The sequence below is a fragment of the Dama dama genome, chromosome 19, assembly GCF_033118175.1.
Source record: "Dama dama isolate Ldn47 chromosome 19, ASM3311817v1, whole genome shotgun sequence".
In the NCBI taxonomy this organism is placed as follows: Eukaryota; Metazoa; Chordata; class Mammalia; order Artiodactyla; family Cervidae; genus Dama; species Dama dama.
The window spans coordinates 12,273,185-12,290,000 of record NC_083699.1 but is presented as its reverse complement, the minus strand read 5'-3'; the positions used below and the strand labels follow the sequence as shown (position 1 = coordinate 12,290,000).

General features: G+C 35.0%; 1 protein-coding gene across 5 annotated transcripts in view; it reads right to left on the bottom strand.

Annotated features, from left to right (window-relative positions):
* The window catches only part of RSRC1 (arginine and serine rich coiled-coil 1), a 402,069-nt gene that overhangs the window by 214,002 nt on the left and 171,251 nt on the right, over positions 1-16,816 (bottom strand). For all 5 annotated transcript variants that reach the window (XM_061168207.1, XM_061168208.1, XM_061168209.1 and 2 more), the window contains one exon: positions 9,134-9,170. In XM_061168207.1, coding sequence (XP_061024190.1) covers positions 9,134-9,170 — 37 coding nt within the window. The remainder of the gene's footprint in view (positions 1-9,133; positions 9,171-16,816) is intronic.

The window sequence follows — 16,816 nt, the reverse complement described above, 5'->3', positions numbered from 1 at the left end:
GTTACCTCTGCTGTGAGTTCTCTTTCTACAGTTACAGACCGTCGATCCTGAAAAAGCATAAAGTAACTAACAGGTACCTTGTGAGGTTCTCTACAGTGAGACGGAAACTATGGTGTCTAGAACTAAAATATTATAAGTATCCGAATACAATATTCAGTTACTCTTGTGGTTTCAAAAATAGCCTGACTTTCAGACTCTTGAATAATGGGAAGCAAGGGTTATTTAATGCACTTAAAATATTTGGTTCTACTTTAGAAAGCTTATAAACACACATGCATAAAGGTCAGAAAATAAATTTTATCTAGGTTAAATATAAATCTGAGACTACTAGTAGTATCATTAAAATTACATGACATATTGTCATCTGTTCTTTCTATTATTATTTTTTTAAGCTAACTGGCTACCATTTTCCACAAAATCACTGTGTCTTAAAAATGCAACAAAAACCGACAGATTTTTCTCTGGAAGAGAGGAGACAGAGTAAGGGTAGGCTCCAGGTAGACTCGGAAAAAGGGCTTAAGTTCATGCTGTTTGGATGATAAGATAATATTTTTTAACCATTTACTTCAGAAACAATTTTTAATAAACTTGTAACTAATCAAAATGTTTCAGAGAAATGGATCACTGGCAAGGTACTGTTCCTGACTGAAATGTGAGCTGGTTCCCAGATTTAGGACTTGTAAAGCAAGAAATCATGATAGTAACATGATATTAACATTTAATCCATATTTAAAGGTATTTTAGTTTGCATATATTCATAGGACACACTTATTTGTTAAAAGGAAAGAGAGAAAAATTTATGGAATTGATCTTTCAGAAAGAAGAAAAACATGCTGTTTTATCTCACAATCACAGTTTAAGCAAAGCATCTGTTTTAACACACACAATTACCCTAAACCTCAGATATATATTGGCTTAGGTGAAAAAAAAAATTAAAATGCTGGGAGGAGAGGGATTTACTACACTGAAGTCCTTAGGTAGTATATGAGGTAATAGATATTTTTCATTTACATACTTTACATATTTCACATACATATGGTGTATGAGTAAATTCAGTGCATTGTGAGATAATTATGTTCTCAAACTCATTTAGACAAATGTCAAAAATGTTTTCAAAACACAGTGGTGAAACATTAAAATAAGACAGGTATTTTAAAATGTAACAGACAAAGGATGAGCAGGGGTTCATAACCTCTGCTTTGAGAAGAGGTTTCAAAACCTCTGCTTGCATCCTCAAAAGTATGATAATAATATATTAACTGTGTTTATGCTTCTGTTAAATAAAAGTATTAAACTGTGAACTGAAATACAGCCATTTTACTTATAAGTTCTACGCAAAATAGCCTAAAACAGAGAGAAAAGGGCTTTTACTAGAATGTAGTACTATCGATGAGCATGTAATAGCAATGGGCCTGCCTACATTTCTGGCAAGCAGCAACTAGAGTCTACAAACCACTGATGGGCTAAACAAGCTATTAATGACAGTTGCTTTTCAACACTTAAAATGGCCAGACTGTGTTGCCTGACCACAAGGACAAGTAGGTCATCACTCTCAAATGTTATACAATATAAGAAACATAAATGAGACCTCTGTGGGGAGAAAAAACCCACAGGTATGGCTCCAGAGTTCTTTTGCTATCCAACTATTAATAGAAAGCAAATCCCACTTAAAGTTGTAAATACTTATAACCCATTGTACTAAAAGATTTATCATCACTTATTTAACCTTCCACCTAGAGTTGAACAAGGTGTTAGTTCTGGTGCCCAGCTCTAGCTCTGAAATATACAACTTAATATCCAGAACCCAAATAAAGAAAAAAAAAATTGGCCCTCTGCGACTCTCACAGAGTAGTAAGATGATGAAATTTTGGTCCTGTGTAAACCCATGGAGTGTCTGTCTCTCCCGATCATTCATAGGTTGCAGAATCATACTCATGACTATATGGGGGATACATCCAGCCAGATTTTTAATCTGATTCAAGGGCCATGTTCCCTGCCCACTTGTCTTTCAAGTCGATGCCTTTCAATGTACTTTTCTTTCTGGTGTTTGCTGGACCAGCAGCATTAGCCTCACTTGGGAGCTTGCTAAATGCAAATTCTTAAGCCCCACCCCAGACCCAGAGTTTAAACAGTATCTATAGGAGATTCATAAGCACATTAAAGATGGAGGGGCACTGACCTAGGTCATGTTCTCCGACTCCTACGTATCTCCAGTTATTTGACTTTTCAGAAAAGAAAACAAGGGGAGCTTTAGAAGTATCATACTGATCAGGACAATTCACTTCATTCTCTGCCCAAGGAGACATGGCAAAGCAGTCCTTCTTTCAAGTCAGAAACAACCCCCAAAACTATTCTGAACTTAAAAAAAGTGGCAATTTTTCATTTAGCTCAACCCAATATATTCCGATCTTAAGCCCTCTCCCAAGAGGAAAGGATAGAATTATTTTTATAGATTGCTAATAAAAAACAATAATAGCTATACTATAATTACATGATAAGATTCTATCTCCTGTACACTTTTATAATTGTAACAATAAAAATGTATGTTACTATCAGCTACTTGACTGTATTAAAATCACTCTAAAAAGAAAATATTTTAACCCTCATTGAGTATTTCAATAAGAGCTACAACTCACTATATTATTCAGAAGTTAAAAACGTAAGAGGTAGAAAAATAGGGAGTCAGCTACCTTTGATATAACAGAGAACTCAGAGTCAATTGTTGGCACTTTAGGACATCATTAATAAAACAAGTCAGAAGCAACATCACCACCTAATAACCACCCACTTCCACTCCTTCAACCCTACTGTGTTAAAAGATACATACTGGGGTCACATCAGAAAGTCTTTAATTTGTATATGATTTTTCATCAAATAAAAAGTACTATTTCCTTAAGTTCATTATAAAATCTAACTAAGCATGACATTATAAGCAATGATTTTCTCTAAGTCTCTGAGTAGATATTCACACTGAACTCAGATGTTTTGTATTCAATTCTGCTGACCATTCTGATCACTCTAGGAGGACCTCAGGAAGACTGAATTGGATTCAAGGGCTATTGAACACTGATTTCTGACATTTTTCATTATAAATTTCTCTTTTGAGGCAAAAGTTTTCTAAGATATCTCCCCTTGTCATCACCCCTGATAATAACTTTAAGTTTAATACATAAATGGAAATAAAAACAAAAATCATCCCCAGGAAAAAAAAAGAAGTATAACACTAACATGACAAAGTAGTGAACACAGGCCCAGGAGCCGGTGTTACCAGAGCACTAGCTAGAGCAAAGGGGCTTGAAAATGAGTGAAACCAGAAAAGGCAGCCTGAGGAAGCGCTGCTTCTGGGAGAAAATCAGGTAAACAGAAAACATGGAAGAAAGTAGTAAGAAACATGCTAACGAGAAACAAGACATGCCAACCCCTCCCTCCCTGCCATCACCATCTGTTGAGAATGATGCTTCAGTACACTGTGGGAGCTCTTCCCCGGCGGCTCAGACACTGAAGGGCACACCTGCAATGCAGGAGACCTGGGTTCCATCCCTGGGTTGGCGAGATCCCCTGGAGGAGGGCATGGCACCCCACACTACTACACCTGCCTGGAGAGTTCCATGGACAGAGGAGCCTGGCGGGCTACGATCCATGGGGTCGCAAAGAGTCGGACACGACTGAGTGCCTAAGCACAGTATATGGTGCAGAAGAGGGCACCCTTAAACCAGGAGCCCTGTCTACAAAACACCTAGGGTTTCTAAACTGAAGGAAGGGAGGGAGAGAGGGAGGGAGGGAAAGGAATAAAAATCACCCCCACATAGTAACCAGATTAAAACATTACAATACATGAAAATTCTTCCCTTAAAACCAATTACAAAGCACAAGACTCATTTGGACAAATAATAGAAAGAAAACCTAGAATCAGATATTCAAAGAATAAAAACATAAATGTAAGGGGGAAATATTTCAGATATGAAGGATACATTATAAGATACAAAAAAAAGAATAAATTTGAATGAAAACTTAGTAAGAAATACTGAATAAAACCAGGAAAACAATTGAGAGAACTAAAAACAAAAATAAAATAAAAATCTATAAAGGTAAAAATATTAGGCTGGTACCAGAGATATCTGGGATATCTGAATCTGGGAAAGACTGAAGGTGGGAGAAGGGGATGACAGAGGATGAGATGGTTGGATGGCATCACCGACTCAATGGACATGAGTTTGAGTAAACTCCGGGAATTGGTGATGGACAGGGAGGCCCGGTGTGCTGCAGCCCATGGGGTCACAAAGAGCTAGACATGACTGAGCAACTGAACTGAACTAAACCAGAGATATCAAAAGCAGAATAATATTTCAAGAAAGTCAAAGAAAACTGTGAGCCAAGGATTTTATGTCTAGTCCAAGTTGTCATTCAAGTGGCAAGACTCCAGAAAAACAGCTTGGAATGTGCAAGATCTTGGGGAATATTGTACATATGAGCACAGCTAAACAGAGAAAGAAACACAGTAAATATAACGATACACAAGTAATTATGGAGTAATTTCCAGCATACACTAATGAGTGAAAAGAGCAAATTACAGCAAAAGTATATATAATATGCTTTTTATAAGAAAGAGGAAATGGGAATACATACATATAAGCATATAGTTGCTGTTGCTGTGTAGTGGCTAAGTAGTGGCTGACTCTTTGGCAACCCCATGGACTGAAGCCCACCAAGCCCCTCTGTCCATGGGATTTTCTAGGCAAGAATACTTGAGTGGGTAGCCATTCCCTTCTCCAGGGGATCTTCCTGACCTGGGGATCAAACCGAGGTCTCCCACATTGCAGGCTTATTCTTTACCATCTGAGTCACCAGGATATATTCTTAATCTTATGAAAAGCATGGGAAGTACAAACAAGACATTAATAAAATTTGCTATCTACAAGAAATAGAGAATAGCTAGAAAGGAAGGGAGTAACACCTCTCTGAGAACAGCACAGTATATAATATTTTGACTTCTGGAAACATGTTAATCTTACGGATATTCAAACATAATTAAATCAACAAGAATGGGAACAAAGGCACCTAAAATTAAATATAAAGTGAAGTGAAGTAAAAGTCGTTCAGTAGTGTCCAGCTCTTTGCAACCGCATGGACTATACAGTCCATGGAAGTCTCCAGGCCAGAATATTGGAGAGGGTAGCCTTTTCCTTTTCCAGGGGATCTTCCCAACCCAGGGATCGAACCCAGGTCTCCCACATTGTAGGCGGATTCTTTACCAGCTGTGCCACAAGGGAAGCCCATAAGTGGGAACAAATGAATGTGACGATATTTCAAATGATTAAACTACACCCAAGGGGGAAAAACTGGAAATAAATCTTGAAGTCTTTTAATTAAGTCTGTTTTCAAAAGATACAGTTGTAGTGATTTTGGGACTATTTTATGTATATTATGATTGAGCAAATGGGTAAACATATTAGTGCTACAGGAGTCTGGATTCTCATTTTACATAAATAAAAATATGAAATGGAGGAGAACAAGGAAGAACTCTGTGGTTTGGATTGAAATTGGAGGCATCAGTATGATTCATATGTTCTTAAAAATATCTATCTATGTACTAACCTCCCTCCCTCTATTTATTTGTCTGATCTAGGACTAAAAGTTCCTAGAAGCAATAAAATTCCAGAGAAAATGAGCACATCACATATCCAGACCTTGACTCCTAAATACCATTCTCCTTTAAAATGAGATACAGTAATCTGAAGAAATGGCTGATTCTGGGAGTGGGACAGGGAAGGTATAAGATGACCCTGAAACATGTTTATCAGAAAATGAGGACATGCTCAGGGAGAAAAAAAAAAAAAAAAATGTCGAAAGGACCCAGAAATCATCTTGAAAGAGGACTCTCTGGACAAATCTGGCACAATCTGAGTGACAAAGTAAATAAGAAAAGTATCTGATAATAATCTGTTATGAGTCTTTGATCACAGTAAAAAGAAAAGTAAAATAAGAAGGATGGGCTTTTCTTTAGAGTAGAATGCACATCCGTGTCTGACTCTTAAAGACCGTCTAGACTATAACCCATCAGGCTCCTCTGTACATGGGATTTCCCAGGCAAGAACCCCGTGGGAGTGGGCTGCCGATTCCTATCCCAGGGGATCTTCCTGACCCAGGGACTGAGCTCACATTTCCTGCATCGGCTGGCGGGTTCTTTACTTACCACTGAGCCGACGGGTCATACGTCTTCCTAGAAACATGAAACCTGGGACCTTACAGTAGAACGCTGGCTCCTAAATACAGGGGAGTAGTAAAGCTGGAAAAATCTCATTTTCTCAATCATCAGGCAAGAATTATCAATGGATCATGGGGCACCAACCTTCAAAGGCTGTGTTTAGAATTTTAAACAGATATAGTCTTTCTGGGTGGTAGACGAGTTTGTGAAAAGATAAATAAAATGGTATTGGGGAGTATACTAAAAGAAATCTAAGCTAGGGATGACATGCTGGACAGTTCACAGGAAAAGGTGGCAACACAGATAGAGGAATAATGAAATAAAGACTGAATCAGGGCTTGAGAGATTGTGACAAATAAATGAATCGACCCCTGAGGAAGTCCAAGGGAAACAAAGTCCATCCATCTTACTCTTCTCTTCATACATCCACGCCTGCTTTCTCCCTTCCAGGGTTACAGATTCCATATATATCAAGAAGAGCCCATAAACAGGGTACAGACAGTGCAACCATGTATGTGTCCTTGTGGTAAATATAACATACTTCATATGTCATTTTTTTAAACTAAATTTAAATTTATACTGGATTTTACCTTCTCTCCAGGACAATGCTAATTTTCTATGACAATCCAAGTAAATTTGGAAAGAAAAAGGCTGAAGAAGGCTACATAAACAGAAGAAACTAATTCTAAATGTGTGGGATGCTCTTCTCATTTTATTTTTACACTATATATATTTTTAAAATCAATCTATTAGAATCTGTAGTTCTAACTGTATTTGGCATACAGTCAATTCAAAGAAAGAGTACAAGGGCTAGAAGGCAAGGGCTATAAGTACTGTTCAGCTGGGAAGTGGAGAGAGAACAAACGTAAGGAGCCCAGAGTTGCTACATTGACAGGTTTCTTTAGCGCTTAACCAATGAATTCTTACATTTACTTCCTTTTAGACAGTTACAAAGAATATCATTAACTTTACTGTATATTAGTAGTGTACAAAGCAATACATATGTGTATATATGTGATATTATGCTATGTATTCATAATGTTGTTAATAGTTCACAGTCAGTGGGTCAATTTTTATAATGTTAAGCTACAGAGTTTGAGTAACTGAGGTAAAATGCATTAAAATCATCTACTTCCACTACCTGTTATATTAATGCTGGCTCTCTGATCCCTAAAACGCATTATCTTTGAAACACATTTGATGTTTATGACATATAAAAATTAAATATAGCTTAGAGTCAAGAATGGGAAATAATAATTTAACAAACCATTACTCCTGACTAAAATTAATACAAGTGGCTATACTTCATTAAAGGTTTTAGAATACCTATAGTTGAAGAACTCTGTTCAAATGAAATCTTATTTTAAAAGTTTAAAAGTATACAAAATAACTAAAAACGGGCACTGTTCTGGCTAAAGCGGGCACTGGAAGTCTGGAGTGCTATTTGCCACAGGGAGATAAGCTGGCAGCCCAGGGTAGTTAGAAAACCGCCACAACACAAGGTTACAAGTCGAGTGTAAAGGCAAGACACTGTCACTGAAGATAAACTCACATTAGTAAGTATGAAAAAATATAAAATTTAAACAAAGGAAGAATCTAACTTGTTTACTGATGAATATGAATCACCTAAGTATAAAGCCTTTTATTAAATAATAATTTACAAGCGATTGGCACTACCTTAGCTGTTCTTCCTTGTTATAAGCTGCCAACTGATACTGGCATTAGATGTTTCAGATTAATATTTTTATTGCGATGCCCATATGTATCTCCTAAATATATGCTGTACTCTTACGTGAGAAATGACGATTCAAGAAATAATTTTTAATAATGAGAATAACAATGTTATTTATTTACTTCTAATCTGGAAATATATACATAGTTCAGTTTTTCTAACTTGGTTATTGTGTTCTGCTTCTAATAATTAATCTGTAATTTTTTTCTAAACCTGTAATTTTTAGCATGATTTAATCACTTTGAAAAGTTTAGATTTCCTCAGTTTCCTTTAGTTATTGAAAGAAAAACCAAAAATCCTTTCAACTCTAAAACTGCTGTAAATAAAAACGGAGCTGCTCCTATTTGCTCTTGGGTGAGCAGAACAAAAGCACATTAATAGTTAACAAAGCTACAATATGATTCACGAATGAAGTCTTGCATTAAAAAAGTACTTAGATTGTATTTACAAAAGAATCTCTATCATTAATTATTCAACATTTGGATCTGACCAGAAACCAGAGCATGACTTTATAATGCTCTGTTTAAATGAACTACTTAATGTTGTAATGAACAATCAATGTGGTGAGCTCAATGAATTTTGGACCTGGTATAACACAGCAGTTTTCCAACTTTTTGATCAATGGACAGATTTTAATGTTAAGTCAGTTGGAATTTCACTGGTGCTTTAAAAATGTTTACTTAAACTGAAAATTTTGCATCTCAATTATTTTTTATTCTAAAACTGAATGTAGTTTAAACCAATGCATTATTCATAAAGCAAAGACATTAGGAAAAACAAAGCTGTGCGCTTCTTTCAAAGCCGTTAAATTGCTAAAACATACCACATTTATGCATGCAATATTTGATTGTTTTTTCCTTAAAACACAAGCTTGTTTTTGTCAGATCAAGATATGCCAAAAATTCTACACCAAACATTTTTGTTTATAATTAAAGCAATCATCAATCCAAGGATTGTCATCCATTTTATTTCATCTCTACATCAAAAAAAAAAAAAGTAATTTAAAAAAATTTTAATTCCCTTGAAATGATAAGATAAATGAAAATGTAAGTGCCTTCACATAATAACAGTAAGCTGACCCTTTGGGAAATGGTTGACTTTCTCAATACAAGGTATTCAAAGCTCATTCAAAAGTGTTCATTTAGAATGCAGATATCAAAGATGATGCAAATGTTCAAGAGAAAATTAGAACTTACCAGATGTTCTAATCCAGCTTTGATGTTTCCAGATTCCCTAAAATAGAAGAATAAAAGTTTAAAATAGTTGTTAAATCCTTGTCTGCTATAATTTATGTTTACCTCAAAAATATTTTACAAACCCCTCTAATTTTTTCATATATCTTTCCTAATGTTCATAATAACCCCATTTTTAAGGACAAAACAATTTCCTTAGGAACAGATAATTTATTTATATCTAATAGTAGTATTAATCCTAAAATTTATATCTGTCTAGTAAAATGTTTCAGATTTTTCAAAGTCAGTAGAGAACAAAAAAAAAAAATCAAACATATTATCATTTTACTATTTGTACACTATCTTTATTTTACATTAGCTTTCTCATTAGTTTATTTTTTAACATTTATTACAAAAATGTTCAAACATACAGATTCTATCTACCATCTAGAGTCTACAATTGACATTTTACTATATTTGCTTTATCAAATGCCCATCCATCAATAGGTCCATTTTTATACAAAGAATATGCACAAAAAGAGTATTTATCAGTGCATAGCTAAGAAACTAAATCTTAAATTTTTTCCTGCCATTAATTTTATCAACTTAGTGCCCTCTATAAATCAGAACCTAAAATAATATTGAAAAAATAATCACCAATGAAAACACAAACATCAAATATCACAATATATATTTTAAGTATTTAATTTCTTGCTTTTCACTTAAAAAAAAGAGTGCTGATGAGACAAAATACAAATAACTGTACAAGTAGCAAAGATAATTTAAATACACATTTGGTGGAATATGGCAATAGCTGGATGTTTTTCCTGATTTCGGTTAATGCTAATCTATTAGTGAGAAATGGACTTTCCCTATTCTCACTCTGATCAAGCAGTATTTTAATTCCATTATTAACACCACGCCTTATTTGCTTTGACACAAAATTATACTTCTACCACAATGCAGAAAATAATTATGGAACATCTGACAACAGTACTGCATTCATAATGTTTAATCTTTTCCCCCACACCTATTTTTCTCTGAAGTGGTCCCAATGTTATTTCTTTTCTCTTTATTTTGTCTCCAATTTTTTTTTTTTTGCCAAAAATATATTTACTTCTGTTTCCTTTGTCTTGTTGTATAATCTTCTTTCAAATTTCCCTATCATTTCCCTTTGGATCAACTGCTTGAAAACTACACTAGTGGCTTCCAATGTTCCCTCTCACTGCCCAGTCTGGCATCTTGGGGATAAACTCCACTGTCTACTGATTAGTACTCCTCTTTAGCCATTCTCTTTTCTGCTTCTGACAACGCTATGTAATCATCATTTAAAATTTTAAGGGTTTCTGAAACTAATTCTCTGGATGCACTTCTAATGACAAGTGACAGAAATAGATTGCAACAAGGTGTGCCACAGCAGGCCAGTAACTGCATAATTATTTTTACCTTTATTATTATCAGATTAATATATTTATTAGAGCTGGAAGTCTTAATGAATTTTTAAGTGTTCACAAGAAAGTTTTCATTTAAGCATTTGTGTAATTTAAAATTTAAACAAAAATAATAATACACACAGTATAACATCTGACAGTGTAATATGTTTGTATGTGTGTGTGTATATATACTACAACAAAATTAAATCTTCCTATCACTCACCCTATCACCTAGTTCTCAACCACTGATATTAGCTATTTATTTCTCCTTCCAAAGACAGTCTACGCGTGTGTGTGCATACTTCTGTGTGTGTCTGTGTACTTCTCCTCCTTTTTTCTTTTCAACCCAAACAGAAGCATACCATACATATTGCTTTGTTTCTGAACTCAGCAATCTATGTTACAGTGAAGTATATTTATACTATATAAGTCACATCTGCTTCATTTTTCCCCATGGGTACACTGTCACACCATGGTTCTTATTGGAAAATAATGTAGTATAAGAGAACAAAAATGCTCAGATTCAAAGAAGAAGTCCATAATTTATTATCTGAAACCACTGAGGCTAGACATGTTTCATCAGAATATTTTGGACGTTTCTGGTACTCTGTTTTGGTATAAGGATGTGCTTTACACTCATTGGATTTACGTATGTTTTATCTACTATTTGAAAGGTTCAAAAGGATCAGCTATACTAAATTTTTAACTGGTATTTATGTTCAAGCCAGTTTAATCAAATTCGGCATTGTTTATATATTCAAGTTTTTTTCAATGTTTTGTTGAATATGAATTTAATAAATTAAGCACTAAAGTTTTAAAAAAATAAAAACAAAGAATATTTTGGGTTTTAAGAAAAGTAATAAGGTACCTACGGTGTATGTCATAAAACACAGACAGCAATACTTCAAGCAGCATCTCATCATCATACATATTAACAATTCTGAAAGAAAAATATGAATGTCCACACAAAGTGGGATGAACAAAGATGATAAACAGCTTCATTTAAGGGTAGGTTTTGCTGTCAACTGACTTCATCACAAACTTAGGAAAAATCCCTCAGTTTTCTGAGTTATTTATATTTTGGAATCAAGGATAAGAAATTAATCTTTAAAAAAGAAAGAAAGATTGATTAGCTATTGCTTCATTATGTTTCCAAGGAATTCTTTAAATTAAATGATTTTAGGAAATACACATTTGGAATGACACGCCTGAAAGAAAACTAAGCATCTTCCTTGATACATGTCCCTTTCCTTTGCTTCCAAATATAAACAAACATAATCAACCATAAGGTCCTGGCTATCCAATATCCTTAGTTATCACGTAGTGTTAACCACTTCTTTCTATCTTCACAACTATGTCTTATTTTAGGCCATCATTCTTTTCTCTCTCTGATTATTGCAAAGCTTCTTAATGGGTCTCAATGACCCCTGCCCTATGTCGATTCATTCTCCGTAAGACAGCATGATCTTTGTAAAATTAAGCTTGATCATGTCGATTCCCTTCTTAAAATCCATGGCATACTACTGTACTCCAGTTTACATCCCTCTGGTATTTGTCAAAGTTATACCACATGGGAAGTGGTAGCAAATACCATAACAAACTACAATCTAAACAAAACCTCCTGTGGAGAAACACCTTTTTCTCACAAATGAAGTAATGAACTTTCCCCACGTGTTCACATCACAAAATTCCCATACTTTGGACTGTAGCCCACCAGGCACCTCTGTCCATGGCATTTTTCAGGCAAGAATACTAGAGTGGGTTGCCATTTCCTACTCGAGGGAATCTTCCCAACCCAGTGATCGAACCCACATCTCTTGCATCTCCTGCACTGGTGGGCAGATTCTTCATCACTGTACCACCTGGGAAGGCCCCTGGGTAGATCTACCCAGCCCCATAACACTCAAAGGACCAAGGCACCCGCAACAGTGAGTGGTTGTTTGGGAGGACAGTACTGGGAGGTTGTGTATGTGTGTGGTGGATAGTGGGCTGTGGTTTTGCTTTGCTTTGTTTTGGGTTGTTTTTTAAAAAGCAGGAGGACACTATGGGGAAAAAGTGGTTGATTGAGGCCACAGTAGAACAATTAATCTGGATGAGCACAAGCTAGAGCCTAGACTTTTACCCCTACTCTTAGATTAAAATTACTAGCCAAGGCAGCTGAATGTTGCAAGGAAATAAAAGAGAAATCCACAAGGCAAATGTTTAGGAACTCTGAGGTGTTCTTAAAAATAACAGAATAACAACAAAGAAAGTAACTTCATCCAGAGAAAACAGACTGAGTAGGAATATAAGTATAATAACATATTCAAAGACAGGGGAAGATTTTTAGAAATTAAATATGAAAAATGGTTACAAAAAATAATCAATATGAGATAATGAATATTAGAAATACAATAGTTTGAAATAAGCAACCCAGAGGATGAACGGAACGCACAATAACTACAGACCAGAATGAATTAGTCAGCTAGAACCCTGGGAAAGAACTCTCCTAGAAGGCCATGGGAAAGGCATGAAAGAACAAATGAGATAAAATTAAGAACAGGAGTAGAAGTACGAACATCTATAAGAATCCTAGAAGGAAAGCAAAGACAAAATAAAAGGGAATAAGTATTTGAAGAAACAGTGACACAAATTTCCTAGATATAGAAATACTCAAATCTTAGACTGAAAGGGTACATACAGCAGTGAACAGGAGAATTAAAGAAAAATCACAGCAAAGTATTATATAAAGATAATTAAGGCTATACTATTATAGATCAAGAGAAAAGTTTAAAAGTTTCCAGAAAGAAAAAGCACACTCCTCTATAAAAGATTAGAACTGACATCAGATTACTTAACACTAATGCAGACAATAGAGTGTAAGCTTCCAAGAGAAAGTGAATAAAAAAGCTGTGAATCTAGAATCTATATTCAACAAATAAACTATTATTTAAACTAAAGGAAAAATAAAGAAATATTCAGCATACAAAGTCTTAGGAAATTCACTACACAAAGACATATGAAAAAAGTTCTGAGGAATACAATAAGAAGAGAAAAAAATTCAGGAAGAAGCAAGCAAGCAAAATAAGGCAAGTCAAGTCTGGTATGGAACATAGTAATTACTGTAATATTAGTAATCAGTGACTAAAAAGAAAACTAAAGAAAGGTCATCATAACAAAAATACCAGAGAAGATTCTTAGATTGGGTATGAAACAAATCTAGGGATGTGTGATTTACAAGAGACATATGAGACAAAAAGGATTCAGAACAGTTTCCAAAAAAGAGATAAGATATAACCAGGCAAACACAAACCAAAAGAAAGTTGGGTTAGTGACTTTAATGACAAAATACACTTAAGCCACTTTGTGCGTAGTTGGTAAAGAATTCACCTGCAGTGCAGGAGGCCACCTGCAGTAAGGAGACCTGGGTTCGATTCCTAGGTTGGGAAGATCCCCTAGAGAAGGAAATGGCAACCCACTCCAATATTCTTCCCTGGGAAATCCCATGGACAGAGGAGCCTCACAGGCTACAGTCCATGGGGTCGCAAGAGTTGGACAAGAACTTAGCGCCCAACCACCACCCCTCCATATATGTATACATATATTTGACATGTATATATTTTGCTATATACACGTGTATATACATACACACACACACACACATTGAAGAAAGCCATTCTCTTCAAGTAAAGAATATAATAGATCAAGTGACAGTGAAAGTGAATGTCGCTCAGTCGTGTCTGACTCTTTGCAACCCCATAGACTATACAGTTCATGGAATTCTCCAGGCCAGAATACTAGAGTGGGTAGCCTTTCCCTTCTCCAGGGGATCTTCCCAACCCAGGGATTGAACCCAGGTCTCCACCACTGCAGGCAGATTCTTTACCAACTGAGCCACCAAGGAAGCCCAAGAATAATGAAGTGGGTGGCCTATCCCTTCTCCAGTGGATCTTCCCAACCAAGGAATTGGACCAGGGTCTACTGCATCACAGGCAGATTCTTTACCAGCTGAGCTACCAGGCAAGCCCCATAACAGAACAAGACGTTTTCATTTATATCTAGAAGGTTTGCATATTTGTAAAGCTTAATATGTATCAGAGCTTGGGACACTGAAGTTTCAACAAATTCTTCATGAAAATCAGTTTTGTTTAGTCTTACTTTGGGCAGAAAGACAAGGAAGGGTGGCCATCTCAAAATAACACAGATAAACCAACATGAGAACATAAATACTACATGAGAGAGCATGATATATAATACTGGTTCTAGAAGCAAAATATCTCAAATCTAAGTTCTACAACAAAACAGTTGAATGGGCTTGGGTAATAATCCAATTTCTCTGAAGCTCAAATGGTTCACCTATGATGTGCAGATTTTTTGACTCTTGTTTTACCTAACACATAGGGTGGCTGTGAAAAGATAAGCAAGATAAAGTATATGAAAGTGCACTATATATTGCAATATGCTATATAAATCTGTTACTATGATAGCTATTTAAACACAAAAGTCTTTAAGAGTGATTCCAAAAGGCTAAAACAATTTTTTTTTTTAAATAGAGAGGTAAGATTCAAGACACTGACAGAAGGATCTTGCAACAAATGGTATAAAGCCTGTCCTCTTTAGAGGTCTGTCTCTTGGGTTGTCCCTGTCATGACTTCATCAATATTTGTGCAACTCCTTTTGCCCTGTGCTGAAAGCAGACTTAATTCAATTATAGGTCTCAAAACTGATAAAATGGTCCTGAAGTGGAAAATGGGAAGAGATTATTGGCAAATGAATAAAGATTTGTATCGAACTAACACACAGGAGTACAGCAGGTCTTTTTTTAATCATTCCCTGTCTTAAATCTTCTGGGAACCATGAGTTTCCCTTCCCCTCATGCAGCACATCGATTTCTGAATTAGACTGCAATATTAAATAATTAATATACTTGCCATGATTGATGTTTTGCATTAGTTGAATATTAGGTTATCAATCAAAATCCACTTGGTTTAATGTAATAATATTGAAAAAGTGTCACGGGCTGTTCATCCAATTTGTAGTTGAGGCAGCACAGATAGTAATGTTGGCATAACACAAGCTTTAAAGCAGGAAATGCGGTGGCTCAACATGTATGAGGCAGACATCTTGAAACTAACTGGGACAAGGCTGAGGTTGTCCTAAATAACCCTTGTGACACTTGTCAGTGTTGATGTTAGGTCTCCTTCCAGTAAGAAGATGATGCCATGTATCAATCACACTATGGCAGACAAGAATAAAATTAAACCTTTGTGGCAAACATTTCATTATTCTGCCAAAGAAAGCATGCTCTAAATCTAGAAGTTGTTGCTATATAAAGCTTATCCTCTTAAGAAATTTTGTTTAGATCTGGTCTTACTAGGAAGGGATCAACACTTTTAAAAAAAATGTGAGAACAAATTACACCAAAATGATCATTCGGGTTTTAAAATGGTCTAAGGAAATCTGGTCAAGGAACCACAATTAATAATAGCATTTATTTTTAAAAAACAACATTCCATTTGATGATGACATTCTCCTTTGCTTTCAATATTTTGCATCAAAAGTATAAACTACAAACCTGGAGAAAAAATTTTAATCACTTGCTTCTCCAAGTAAAAGTAAATTTTACTCATCACTCCTATTAAATCAATCTAAAATCTATTATGAATTGACTTATATAAGCAATATTTCATAACAAATTAAACGAAAGACATCCAAAAGAAAAGTAACTGCTTGGGTGGGAAGTAGAAAAGTAACAAAATAAAATATAAACCAAAACCATTTCAGAAAGCAAGCCAAAAATCAGTGAGTAACTATTACAAAATAGAAACTGTAATACATGTAACTAAAAAAGGAGCATTAAAGTCTCATTTCATTCACCAAGAAATAAAAGACTAAATGAATTTATAATCAGTAATGTACATGTATTAACCCACATAAAATATGCATACTTACAATAATTGTGAAAAAGTTTAACTTAATAAGGTTTTTATACTTATTACTTATTTTATACTTATTACTTAAGTAATGAGGTTTTTACAGGTTTTTTGGTCATGAACTAAGCATATTATCCACTTTTAAAAGATTATTATGCTGCAGTTTTCTACAGCTATAAGAAATAAGATCACAGTTAATTTTGTACTCTCACACAAAGCAAAAATCTATGTGAACTGGGCTTTTTTTCTTTTTATAATGGCAGTCAAGGTTTTTAAAAGCCTGAGTTATAAGTTATAAATATATCTACACCTCCTATCTCAAATAATAATTAACAAATTTTTTACATGTATAAGACCTTTTC